The 13,996-nt window shown below is 33.0% G+C and overlaps 1 protein-coding gene across 3 annotated transcripts in view; it reads right to left on the bottom strand.

Annotated features, from left to right (window-relative positions):
- Nucleotides 1-13,996, bottom strand: part of Karybeta3 (karyopherin beta 3) — a 196,376-nt gene that overhangs the window by 123,992 nt on the left and 58,388 nt on the right. For all 3 annotated transcript variants that reach the window (XM_085809207.1, XM_085809206.1, XM_085809205.1), the window contains exon 4: nt 4,270-4,372. In XM_085809207.1, the coding sequence (XP_085665333.1) occupies nt 4,270-4,372 (103 nt within the window). The remainder of the gene's footprint in view (nt 1-4,269; nt 4,373-13,996) is intronic.

Here is a 13,996-nt window from a genome sequence, read left to right as displayed (position 1 = left end):
AAGAAATATTTCTCCATTCGACATTTTTTTTTTTTTTTTTGAAATTTTAATGGGTTCCTGAATATGCAATTTTGCTTTTAAAGAAAAAATGCAGCAACACTATAAATCGACAAACAACTATTTCCCTTCTATTCTAAGGTAAAAGCAATATAAAATATGTCTAAGTGGTAAACCTAAATTTTTGTTATTGAATACATTGAAACTCAACAAGTTTCAATATATTCAATAATAATTCAATATTATTTTCTCAACCTCCAGCGTTTGCTCCTGCATTTCTTTACCGAACCAAAAACTGTGAAGCGGTTAAAAAAATTAAAGATCTTATATCCCAGATATGAAGGCAGATCAAGCCTGGGAACGCTATTTGCAATGTCGCATGGAAGAAAAATTTATTTAAAAAAATTCTTACCTCGTGCATTGGTAAATTTTTGTTAGTGCATGTGTGTTAGTGTTGTTCAATAATGGTTCAATGCAGCACAAATGCAGTTACCAATTTCTTTTTCTCCAGAAATGAATTTTACAGAAGTGTAAATACAATAACACTCATTTGAGAACTTGAAAATGCTTTCTAAATGACACTTGTAATAATTAAACTGTATTTAATTTGCTCTTCAATATCAGGATAATTATATAATACTTAAAATGAAAATCTATATATTGTTTGAAGGATATATATAGTGAATATAGGTAACTATGATTACTTCGCTTATTTTTCAGTATATAACCTATGTGCAAATTTAAAAAGTTATTTTAACTAAAAAATGAACAAAATTGTCTAGTTGTAGCATAAAACATTTCGTCTGAAAATAAAACAATAAATTGAGTTTCGTGGGAAATGTGCAGTGTGAAAGCGATTAGAACACTTTCTTCATTCTATCGCCTAGAGCTTTGGAACTGGACCGAAAAGAAATGCTGACCGTTCTCTGCCTGCCAACAAAACAGCACTAATCCCCTTGTCGTTAAGACTCGATCTGAAAAATTTTTTCCCCTTTCCCTAACCCCTGAGCAAAGAGCCCCCAGTGAAGGAACACAACTATTTTTCGAGCCCATGTGAAAAGGTTAAGACTTATCAGAGTTCTGAATAAATAAATTTTCACATACACTTCAGCCTTATTGAGGGCCGGTGCTAGATATCTTACGGCCTGATGCAGTCTCTGTGGGTCCTAAATTCTGCGCCTCAGTGCGGCCATATGAGCCCTGACACTTGTTCTGGGTTTATGTGAATAACAAATCAGTTATTCTTAATTCAAATAGCCCTAAATGTAATCTTTGGGTTTATGAGTATCATCTACAAAATCTATTTTTAGCACATAAACAGAAATTTTTAATAAATATTTTTTCATCAACATTTTTAGCGTTTTAACTTGAAATCTGTAATCATCACCAAGCGTAATGTCAACATAAAAAGTTACCATACTTCTTTATTATTCAATTACTAACATAAAAAAAATTGTTTATGCATCGCTACAGGAGTCACGACTCAAGTTGTCATGCTTTGATAAACATGCGGTGATAAAAGGAAAGCATAATAAATAATGATTCGCCAGGTTGGCATCAGATCAACGATGTATCTATGTGGAATGTTTCGATTTGAGATGTGTGCCAAAAAGCTGATATGCAGCAACGGAGCCAAACTACTGATTGTACAAACTTATGCTAAAATGTTTGTTTCTTCAATAACAAGGTATTTTATTTAGTGTTGAAGTGAAATTAAGAATCGCGACTCTCCAGATGTATTATTATGCGCAGAAGGGGGAATCAAATCTGGAGAAAAAGAGAAAAATGGTGGTGGTTTTGAGGTCCGGATTTTAGATCATTCTGGATAATGGACGTCTGGATTTCGGACTTTTTACAGTAGTATACAGTCAGATCTCACTGGCCAATCCATGCAGTGAATAGCCTCACTTTCCAGGTAATCATTGATTAACTGAACCCTATGTGGACAAGCATTGTCTCCATTAACAAGAGGGCCGACCAGCGGCCGAGCAGTAAAACCATTGAACACTGGGTCTAAAAATCCAGGCGAACAGTATGGCTTGTGACACTATAGTAGCCCTATGCCAGCATGCTCTTATTCGAAGTTCAGATTTTGAGCGTGAAGGAGCAGTTGCCCCTCGCTCCCTAATTTTTCTTCTCCTTTGTGTTACATGTTTGATCAGATAGCCTGGCTCAGTAAAAGTAGGCGGCCAGTGTAACTCTGATTAAAAAATCTAGTTATAACCATGTGCAGTGCTGATAAGGACCACATGTGTCTGAGTCTTCTTCCCCTTTATTTTTCTTCTTTCTATGTATTTCTTTCTCCTTATGAGGAGGGACCTTTAGCTGCCCTCGAAATCGATTGAGTGTTTCTATACACTTACGCTAAATACAAGGTTGTTTTTATGATTTTGATTGTCACATTAGCGTGTTTCTCTTCTAGTCTACTAGGAACTTACTTTCTAAAACACAGAAATAATTCAGATTTCTTAAAACCCATGTTTATTTCTTGAAGATCATCACTTGCTATTTATCATAGTGTGCAACTATTACTTAGAAATGGATACAAATGTTTTAAAAACTGAATAAATACTTGTTTTCAGCACTTTTTAATGTACACATTGAGCAAATTTCTCTCCCTTTTCGTCAATTTTACTCCATGAATTTTTTTTTAATCATAATGTTTTAGATAACACAAGCAAATAAAACAAAGCAGGTTACTACATTAATAACAATCTCTTTGAAATTATTTCTTCATCTGTGATAGATATAATAAAATAAATGTCTATTACAATAAACTACATTAGCTATTAAAATTTCAAACGCACATCATGGTATTAATATCATCATTTGTAAATTATTTCGTATGATTTCTGCACCTTGACAAAATATTCAAAAAACGTGTTTTACTTTGTAAAGTATATATTAATTTTATAACAGTTACTTTAATTTTAAAGGCACTTCCTATCAATTCTTATTTCCACTTATAATTTCCTACCAGAATGAGTTTTTAGAATCGCATTGAATGCAAATAAGATAGAAGCAGTACTTAAGAAAGTTCAACTTACTTCACCACAGAGAGCAAGGAAGCCTGAGTAACGCATTTGCCTTCAGGCTAATCTATCTTGAAGCTGTTATATTGGACCGTATTATTATGTGCCTCTCAATATTTGCCGACTAGTTTAAATTAAAGGCCAACTACATTACAACTTGTATTAGCTTAAGTCTCTCTTAGTTAATTACAGTTTAGTTCTCATTTTGAGCTCAAGCCCGAATGGAGGCTTTGTTGTAAGCTGGAGAAAGGGGCCACCTGTTCATTTTATTTGAGTGATATAAAGGGCAGTTAACCCTTCTTGAGTCTTCATCTTTAGTTATTTGAACTCGATAAGTCACTAAATAGTTCACTTGGTTCCTCAACATTTGCTTTAGCCAAAAAGAGTGAGGAACCCTACAAATTAATTATTTTTGCAATGCCAAAAATCTTCACAGAAATTTCAAATATTCTGTTAATAATAATTAACGATAAAATGCAAGTTTACCTTTCTTCTCATTATTACAAGCAAGCGGCTGAACATGTAAAGCTCATAAATTTGTCTTTTTATGCAATTTCTATACTTCTTTAATTTACCTATTTAATAATTAATTTTGCAGAACAAGATAATTTTCATACAGATTCCCAAATCAGAAATAACCGTTTAAAAAAAATTGAGAGGGGGGGGGCTTCAACCAAATCAGTCGGCCAACTCTTGAAATTGCCAACATAAGGCTTTCACATGTGCATTTATATAACAAATGCTTTACCCTTTACTATTTAATTCATACTTATTAAACAGAACAAAATATGCAGAACAATATAATAAAAACACATATCAGCACTTCAAAACAAACTTTAATAATGATGCTTTAAAGCTGCTAATTAAAAGGCTTACATAGGATTTTTTTTTTTAAATAAAAACAGAAGTGGAAATGTTCTTTTTTCCTATTCAGTATCTAAACTCATAAAATTGCATGCAAAAATTGCTTTTATTTCAAACAAAAAATTGCTTGTTCTTTCGAGAGTATTTTACTAGCTAATATTTTCATCATCAGTATTCCATACAATATTCAAATTATAACATAGAGATTATTTTATTTCCATAGCACCATATTCTACAAAATAGCTTTTTCTGAAATTTGTTTCATTCAATGTCATCAGAAATTTTTCCTTCCCAAATCGTTATTAAATTACCCAACTTAAAAAACACATTTATAACAGTAATATACATAATACACTTATAACTATAATATACGTACGAAAACATCAACAATGACATTTCTCGCAATACTGGATCTTGTGAACAAGCTGAGTCAAATAGGAACTTCAGAAATTCAGGCCAATGGTTATTACCCGCTTCATCTATAAGCAAATATTTATATTATATACATAATATTTAATAATATTAATTTTTTATTAAGATTCAGATACATTTTAAATGTCACTTTCATTCAGTTATAAGAAATGAAATCCCATTTATGCACAACAAATTGTAAGATTAAAATAAAGCCAAATATTTTTAATAAAAAAATTATAAATACTGCTAGAAACAAATGACAAGTATGTATTAAAGCTTGATATATTACACATGCATTAAATGTAATGTCTATAAAAATTACTAACGCACCTATAAAAAAACATTTCTTACATAAAATATCCCAAAAAGCTAACTGTATGTACAAAATAGCAGTGTTTAAATTCGTTCAAACTTTTATATGCAACATAAAAAAATGCAGCTTTATTTTTTTTTAATTCAACAAATTAAATGAATAAAACTCAGTGCAGAGATGTCACAATTGAAATCTTAGAAATCGGGAGGTTTTCACATTGTACAGTGAAGCGATTTTAAGAGTACACCAAACTGACTTAAATTTACTTTATAATGCATGATTTTGGTTACAGAACTATTTGTAATGTGATTTTAATGTAAATTTTTAATGTTTATTAAATATTCTAAATTTTGTTTTTTTAATAATTTCATTTAATAATTTTTTTTAATTTGCTTACTAACAAATCTTGAGTAGGTAAGAAAAACTTATTTATCAAAATTCCTTTTAAGAATGATAGAAAGAAATTAATTAGTAATGCCAAATAACTTGCAGCAAATATAAAACATTACGGACATACAGATGTATGCAGCCCAAAAAAATCTTTTCACTTCAAATCGTTAAGTTTATAACTCCTTCATTTCACTTGCACCTGAGGACTCGTGAATTTCATATTTTCAATAAAAAACATACTTCTGCATTCTTCTTTGCCTAATACTTCAGAGAATCATATCGGCCATTGAGGTTTGTTCTAGTTTGATAGATAAAATAACAAAAGCCTAAAAATTAAAACCTGGCAGATTCTGCTATCTACTGGAGATGAAAAACCAGGAGAGTTGGCACCTATGTCATGGCCATTATTTCTGCAAAAGACTCCCAATATAAAGCTATCAATAATTTCTGCTTTAAAATTTATACACGAACATATTAATTCCAACATGATAAATAAAACACATATGTCCTGGAACCTCTTTCAAATGACCAATCACAGCTCCAGATGACTTAATTCTTCTGTAGGGGTGATCATCTTATAGAAATGCTGACTAGCAATAGTTCTCGTATTCTAAGAAACACTGGGTTCCTGACTAAGAGGTAGTTAGTTAGTTGGCTATAGAAAACAACCACAATAAAGGGTTTCAGTATATTCATAACACAAGCCACAGAAGTACTCCTGGATAGAATGAAAGCTCAAAGAAGCTAGTACATATTGGTCACTGCGTTGGATTCACATTCCGTAGACAGCACAAACATTTGTCATATTAATGTATTCATGGACAAGAGAAATTTCAAAAGCTATGAACAAGCAAGTTCTCTCAAGAGGTGGGTGGAAAGCAAACAGAAGTAAGAGATCCTCAGATTCCATCCACTGTGGCGCTCTTACACAAAACTTAGAAGCAGCTCAGACAGTCTTTGTGTGATATGCTTAAAATTAAATAATTCAATCCAATCCAATACACAGAAACACAATTTTAAAACTCATTAAGCATGAAATGTACTACACCGAACGAACAAATTTAACACCAAATTTCAATCAAGCCTTGAAAACTATGTTTCGGCTATTTTCCACTACTTAATGATAAAACCAAAAGGTACACTTCTGAGGAATAAGTTTATATTAATAAGCAATAGAATATTTTGGTTATAAAATCAAAATGTGCCCTACCTTCTGTTTATATACTCTTTTTAGGATGGAATAAAGAATATGGATTGTAACACACGTATAGAAAGAATTATGCAATAGAAAACCACCACCATGAATGCAACTAATAGCAATCCCCTGGTTGTAATGAATAAAACTTTTGGTCACTGGCAGTTCCCTACACACTTAGTGAACCTCCAAAAGTATGAAAATTGGATACAACAAACATCTTTGATTGAAACTTCCCTTCTGTTTTTCATACTTTTTTTTTTTTTTTTTTTTTGGATTTTTGCAACTGTTAATAAAAAATTTCTGTTAAAAATCAGCCACATTTAGAATATTAGCATCATTATTTCATCTGCAAAAGAACACACTTTTATGCTAGTTTTCTTTTAGCTTCATCTTCACTGTGTTCTAAACAAAGGCTATGTAAGACAGGTGTGACATCCAACTCTAGCAGAACAAAGATTTGTCTTTTACAGAATGAAAAATTTTTATCCTTATGGCTTTGTTTTGTTTGAATATAAATGTTCTACGAGTTCTGTCCACCAAATAAGGGTTTTTCATAAGATACTTCTTTACACAGGTTACTGCACCTTCCATGTGTCGAATAGCTCCGCTGTGCATGCAGTTCAGATTTTTCAACTTGCTGCTATATGGGAAAAAAACTGGTTTTGGAGATGGGTCAGCTACGTGAATTGTGTTCGTTAACTCAGATAAACCCCAATGGGAACGGCTCTTAAGGGATAGAAATACTATGAAATTGCCACAATTCCAAGTTGAATGCAAACGCAACTTAGAAGGCAAAAAAAAGCCTATGATGTCAAAAAACTCAGAGGATTAGATATTTTTATCACCTCGTACATATAAAAAAAGGCACCGTGCAATGCCACAAATGCACATTATGGGCATACACAGGAGCTATGTCATTACACAGAAAGATGCATGAAATGTGCACAACCACACGAAAGCTATACCTGCACCCAAAAGAAAGAGGATAATAAACCAGCATGCTGTGCCCTTTGTGGCGAAAACCATGTTTCAATTTATAAAGGTTGCATTAAGCACCCGCATAATATCTAAAAAGCCATCGCCAGGGTGAAAGCCAAGAAAGAAGCTGAAGCAAATAATAAATTTCAATTTAAAGCATCTGAATTCCCCACCCTTTCAAATGAGCAAACTGACACTAACAAATCAGCTAGGCGTAAGAAAAATCAGGATACAAATAACGAAAATGAAACATCCAATTTTACATGGATAAAAACCCATCTGGAGAAAGCAAAGAATGCCTACAGAAATTTAAGAACGCAAAGTCAATGATGACGGCATTGCTGCCCTTGATTATTTTACAAGCATCGACTTGGAATTCTAGTTTAATAAACTACAATTTCCCAACTGCAGACACATTAGTTTTTGAATCACCTCATTTTCATCTTGTATATAACTACCTGAAATTTGTCAACTGTACATATTTTTTATTTAATCAAGACTTTACTTATTCTGGACTTAGTGTATTTTGTGTATGCATTGGACTCTAACCGCTCAACTCATTGGTTCTCCCAAGCCACGCCTACAAGTTTTTCATTTTTCATATTAATAATTGCGTGTAAATTGTGCATTCTGTATTTTTCCTCACTGATTTGGACTATGGACTAAAGGAAAATACAAAAATGTACTTTATTTTGAGCTAACTTTTAGCTTAATTATGAACTTTAACTGAATTCGGCTAACACAAACGCGACCAATCAGATGCCCTCTCAAGATCACGACTTCTCTGACTGCCTCCATGCCAACATATCATTTGACGAGTTATATCTACAAAGTCTGGACTTTGCTAAATTCATGAGCTTTCATAATTATTTTTTGCCTCTTGCGATGATGTACAAATGTACATCTTTAAATTTTTAAACCAAGCAAAAATAAAAATAATGGTTATAGTTTTCAGGATACTAGTTAAAACTCTTAGTAGTTAATGCCAGAAGTAAAGATATGATCCAAGCTTTCTGTTCATGATTAAAGTTAAGAAAGGTGGACCATAGAGATGTTCAAGAAGGATTTCTGTAATTGTTCTCCAATCAAAGAAGCCATAATCTAACAGTATTTGGAAAAATGCTTCAAATAAAAGCACGTGAAATTTGCCACATACACTGGACACACTCGAAAGGAAAGAAAAAATTTAATTAACAGCTCAATAAAAATTGAAATTAAAGCTTAGTAGCACTTTTTAAAAATCAGATTTATTATCATTTCTTTTAGTAGCTGTGACAATGTTAATCAGTTTTTTTTCCTTTATTCATCATTCAAATTTTACACTATTTTGAGAGATAATCTGTCAGATTCTATACAGAATTTATATATATATTGGATTCTATATATTTCACACTTCTGATCCCTTGAGAGTTTGACTGCAGTTCATACCACTTTAGGAACTTTTGATTGTGAGCAACAGTATTCTTATTAAAGACTGATTCACTATATATAAAAATGTAAAAAATATCAAAATCAGCAAAAAGTACCTAAACAGAATGAAGATGTCAAACAGTTTTTTTTTTTAAATTATAAGAGAGATTAACCCACATCTGTAAATGTTAATAACGAGAAGCCTGACTTTATACATAAGAGAGATTAAACCATATCTGCAAATGTTAATAACGAAGAGTCTGACATTATACACAACTATTACAGACTATAGTTTACCTTTTTACATTTTTAACATACATTTTTAAATCCCCAAAACACTAGTAGAAAAATAGTGGAATTATTTCAGTTATATCCTGATGAGTTCAGGCTAAATTCCACTCGTATGTATTTTTTCTAACTAGGAAAAGAGAATAAATTTATTAGGAAAAGAGAATAAATTTATTAATTTCTGAAAATTCAGCCATTTTCCAAGGAATGAACAACTATTAGTTCCCCCCCCCCAAATGAATCTTTAACTAATATTAACTTCTACGTTACAATAGTTTTTACTCTGCTTTTTCTAATGGGATAACCTCTCTAATTTATTTAATATTAGCTGCATTAGCACTAGATTTTAGTCTTGAAAGTTCACTTTAGCACATTTTTTCCTTTAAGTGTTATATTTATGGATATATATGTAATGAAGCAAATTTAGATGTATGACATAGACACAATGATAGCCTAGATGTAGAAGATACTGCATTTCATAGACCTACATACATAACGAACAGCAACTTGGAAGGCAAGGCAGATTAATATATTCATTTTTATTTCAAAACATGTTGCGGCTTCAAACAACTTGGCAACTATTTATTAATTAGGTGGTTTATTTAATATTTCTACATTGCAATTATTCTATGCAATGGCAGGTATAATTTTTTAAATCAGATTATTTTATTTAAACCAATCATTTTAAACTTTTTCCTACATTAGCAAATTAAATGGTTTCCACATACTTATGGCTTTCAAAATAATTAAACTTCAAATCATGATATTAAAAAATATCCTAATTAACGAGAGATAATACAGTTACACAGTTGCCTACCTATGACTCAAAAATCAGGAGAATTTTCTCAATGACAAAAATATTTAAGAATTATACAGTTGTTACTTTGAGATATGAGTGCCCAACATACAAGTTTTTTTCTATACGAGCAGTCACTACGTCTGGATTTTTTATTCAGGTCAAAATTTGAGAAACAAGATAGCATTGGTGATGTCACAGCAGACTCATAAATCTAAACCATCAATCTGGTTTGTGAGTCTTGCACATGCAAACTGGCTGTGATGGCACCACTGCTCAGCGTCATTCGCCATTTCAATTCACCTTGCCGCAGAAGCATTCCTATTGTGTTGTTTTAATTTTGTGTTTATTGGCACAGATGGTTATTTTAGCTAATTTATTTGCATATTGTAGAGTCATTAGAATTTTTGAAGCAGGAGACGTGAAAAATGAGCAATGCCCTCGACGGGAGTCGAATATGTGCAGAGTATGCCTCCAATTACACCAAGAAGGCATGAGGAAAGGAGAAAGAAAATAACTTATAATGCCCCCTTTTAAAGGGTGACTGAGTATTACGAGTCCCAGTCGCCAAATCCCGTTGGCGACAAAATATTGTCAACCAACCTTTCAGTTCAGGTGTTGCTTGTAGCGTTAAGATTTTTTGAAGCAGGAGATGTGAAAAATGGGTAAAGCCCTCACCGAGACTCGAACTCTGGACCTCTCAAATACACGTAGCGCATGCTCCAATTACACCACGAAGGCATGCAGAAAGGAGGGAGAAAATATACCTTATACTATAACCATAAGTCTCAGAAATATGAGTGTAAATAAGAGCGGTGAGAAAAAAAGGGCTATATCTATGGAATGAAAGCATGAGATAATAGACAAACAAGAGCAAGGTGTAAAATACTTGGTAAATCAATATGACCATACAACTTCTACAGTATATACTATGCTGAAGCAAACGAATTTGGTAAAGGATATCATTCCAGTTAACAGCGTTAAAATTATTTCACAGCTTTGACCTGTGTCCATGAAAACATGAAGAATCTGATGTTATTGTGGTTGAGAGAGAGGAAGCTCCCTCATGACACTGTCCCTGATATGATGATTTGTGAGAAGGCCACGAGCTATTTATACATCGATTTGCAGCAGCAGAGCCTAGGTACTACAGCACAGAAATCTTCACAGCAGCAGTTCAAAGCCAGATTGGGGGGGGGGGTTGAGAATATTCGAAAAAGGACTGGCATTCAGTTCGTTGTCACACATGGCCAGGCAACGAGCTTTGATTGTAAGGATTTTTACAACTGCACAATTTGCAAAAAAAACCTTTGATGAATTAGTTGAAGCCAAATGATACATCCCCCAACAAACAGCTATTCAACTGTGACTGGACAGGGCTCTTCTGAAAAATATCATCCAAAACTCGCATAACAGCAAAAGAAAAGAAGATGCCAAGTTACAAGCCCATGAAAGATAGGTTGACTCTCATACTGTGTGAAAATGAAAGTGGCAACTGCAAGGTCAAGCCCCTGCTCGTATATGACTCAGAAAACCCCAGAGCTTTCAAGATGCATAAGGTTTTAAACACAGAAGCTACAGGTTATGTGGATGACAAACCTAAAAACATTGGTCACCAGGAAGTTTTTTGTGGACTGGACCAACAGTCTTCAGTCCTGCCATGAGGTCAATGACTTATCTATGCAAGCTCTTCCTGTCCATGACTATGCTGCTTGCCAGTCACCAAACCTTGAAGACAACATCCTCAAGGAGTTCAGCTTTATAAAGTTTCTCTACCTTCCACCCAGCACCCCCTATCCTAAAGCCCATGGGCCAATATGTGATCGCTAATTTCAAGAAACTTTTTAGCAAACACACGTCTCAACACTGTTTTAAAATTATAAACACAAAGCTCACCCTTCAAGAGTTTTGGAACGACCACTATAACACTGCCATATGCCTATATGGCCCACTGAAAGGGGTGAATTTAGAACCTGAACAGGAAGTGCTGGAGCAGAGTGTGCATCTTGGAAAGTCCATGGGCCTGGAAGTGGATGAGAGGGATATCAAAGAGCATGTTACCACACAATCCAAAGAACTGATGACAAAGGAGTTAATGGAACAACACAAGCAGCAACAAATGCAATTTCTGCAAGAGACTGAACAGGAGCCAGACGTAGAAAAGGCTATCTCTTCAAGTGAAATAAAGGATGTGTTAACAATTTGGGAAAAAGTTTCAGACTTCACTGAAAAGAAACAGCCTGAATGATTTGCAATTGGTCACGCAGCATAGCTATTTAATAACAATTGCCTAATTCATTTCACAAAGATTCTAAAAGGGAGAAAGAAACAAAGTTCTTTGGATAAGTTTCTGCTGAAACACCCTTCGGATGAAAGTGACAAAAGTGTTACAAAAAAGAACTTCTGAAGAAAATAAGTTTAAGCACAAATCAGAACGAAACAATTTAATAATAGATATGTCATATGCTAATATAATACTTATGTATCTGTTTATTTCTTTAAATTACTTTTGATTAGGTGTTATAAAATTATATTAGGTTTCATTTTATTTATATGCAATATTTGTTCATTATACATTTTCCTTGTGTTAAAAACATTTAACAAAAAAGTTGGAACAATTGTTTGGGGGTTGGCATGAATTAATCACTATTCAATTAACTTCAACAGCATACCTGCAAACCTCTAAAGATAAAAATTCAGAAGATTTCTCCAAAATTCAGAAGAACACGAAGAATTAATATCATGCTCTGATATTAAAAAAATAACAATTTATACAAATAGAAAAAAGAAAATTGTACTTACATTAGCAAATATCAATTAAGTAGTAACTAAAAAATTTATTAGGAAACATAAAACAAGAACTTAATGTTACACAAAAAAATTATTGCAATGAATTTAGAGCGCATTTTTTGGCTTTAGCCAAAAATTCTTTGGAAAATTTCCTGTCATAACAATTAGTTTCCTCATAACATTTAGCAATTAAAATGTTTTCTAGAGTTTTTAGTGAAATTGAAGAACGAAACTGAACACTGAAGACTGAACTGAAACACTGAACACTGAACAAGAAACTGAAACACTGAAGACTCTCTCGCACTCAGCATTACTGTGTGGAATTACGAGAATGGCACATAAAACTCTTGCTAGTCTATCATATTTTGGTATTCCATCAGCTCTTTTTATTCTTTTTAAGGTACCAACGAGGACATCAAGTCTATCTTCTCCAGAACTGGCAAAGTCTTCAAACTGTGCAGCAGAAAATTGGTCCTGTAGTTCATCTAAAGCATCATTATGGCATTCATTTTCTTTAATTGTTAACAAAAATGGAAATTTATCAATAAAAAAACAAATCTTTTCAAAAGATGAATTTTCAATTTGTTTCAAATTTGCCACTTCAGCATTTAAAAGAACTTCATTTTGGAAAGGAAACTTCCTTACAGTGTAATCACAGGCTGAGGAAAAGTACTTTCTAACACATTGAAAAAATTCTTTTTTCTCGTGATCTTTCAAAGAATTTACAAGTTCCCTGGTTTGATTTCCAATAATAAGATCATTGTCATCCTTTTGATTTGCCAAACTATTATAGGCAACACGAATCAACACACTGTTTTTCACAACGAACGGTTTTACAAACTTAGTATAAAGTTCTTTCAAAAGATCATTAAGAATTTGGATAAGCAGGGAAGATTTTGGCGAAGCTGATTGTAGAAGGGTATTTACACTTTCAAAAATTTTAATGGTACTTAACACAAAACTACAATATGGATTGTTCAAATCCAAAGAAAGAAGATAGAAGATCCTTTCCTTCCGGCGAATAGAAGACTGTTTCTTCTTCCCTTCAACTTCTTTGACAAAGTTGACCTTTGAGGAGTCTTCTAAGCATTTTCTTTTTAAAGGGTTTGATTCTGTGTGTTGGCTTTCCCTTTTAAAGCATTTTGATTAGAAGCAAAGTTGGTTTTCAGAATCTTATATGCTGACAAATTTGATGGGATCTGTGGTTTCGTTTTGGTCTCTTCGTGGAAATATTTTAGCAATGCATCCCACTGTTCAATAAACCTTCCTAGTGCTCTGCCTAAGGATAACCATCTCGTGCATACATGTTTCAGAATTTTTTTCGTTTCACCAGAGCACAGTTCTTGGAAATTCTTCAGGTTTTCTTTCCTTTTTACACTTTTTTCCAGATAGAAAAACACACCAATCAGAAGCTGGTCAATATTTAATGGTAAAGCAGCTGCAGCTTTTTCTGCTTCAAATTAATTAAGTGGCATGGACATCCATTAACAATTAATTAATTTTGTTCTTTTCTGAGGAAAGAGGCT

Source organism: Stegodyphus dumicola, chromosome X2 (genome assembly GCF_044657685.1).
Source record: "Stegodyphus dumicola isolate Sdum_Otavi_A_Nest chromosome X2, ASM4465768v1".
Taxonomy (NCBI): domain Eukaryota; kingdom Metazoa; phylum Arthropoda; class Arachnida; order Araneae; family Eresidae; genus Stegodyphus; species Stegodyphus dumicola.
This window is presented reverse-complemented; position numbering and strand designations above follow the sequence as displayed.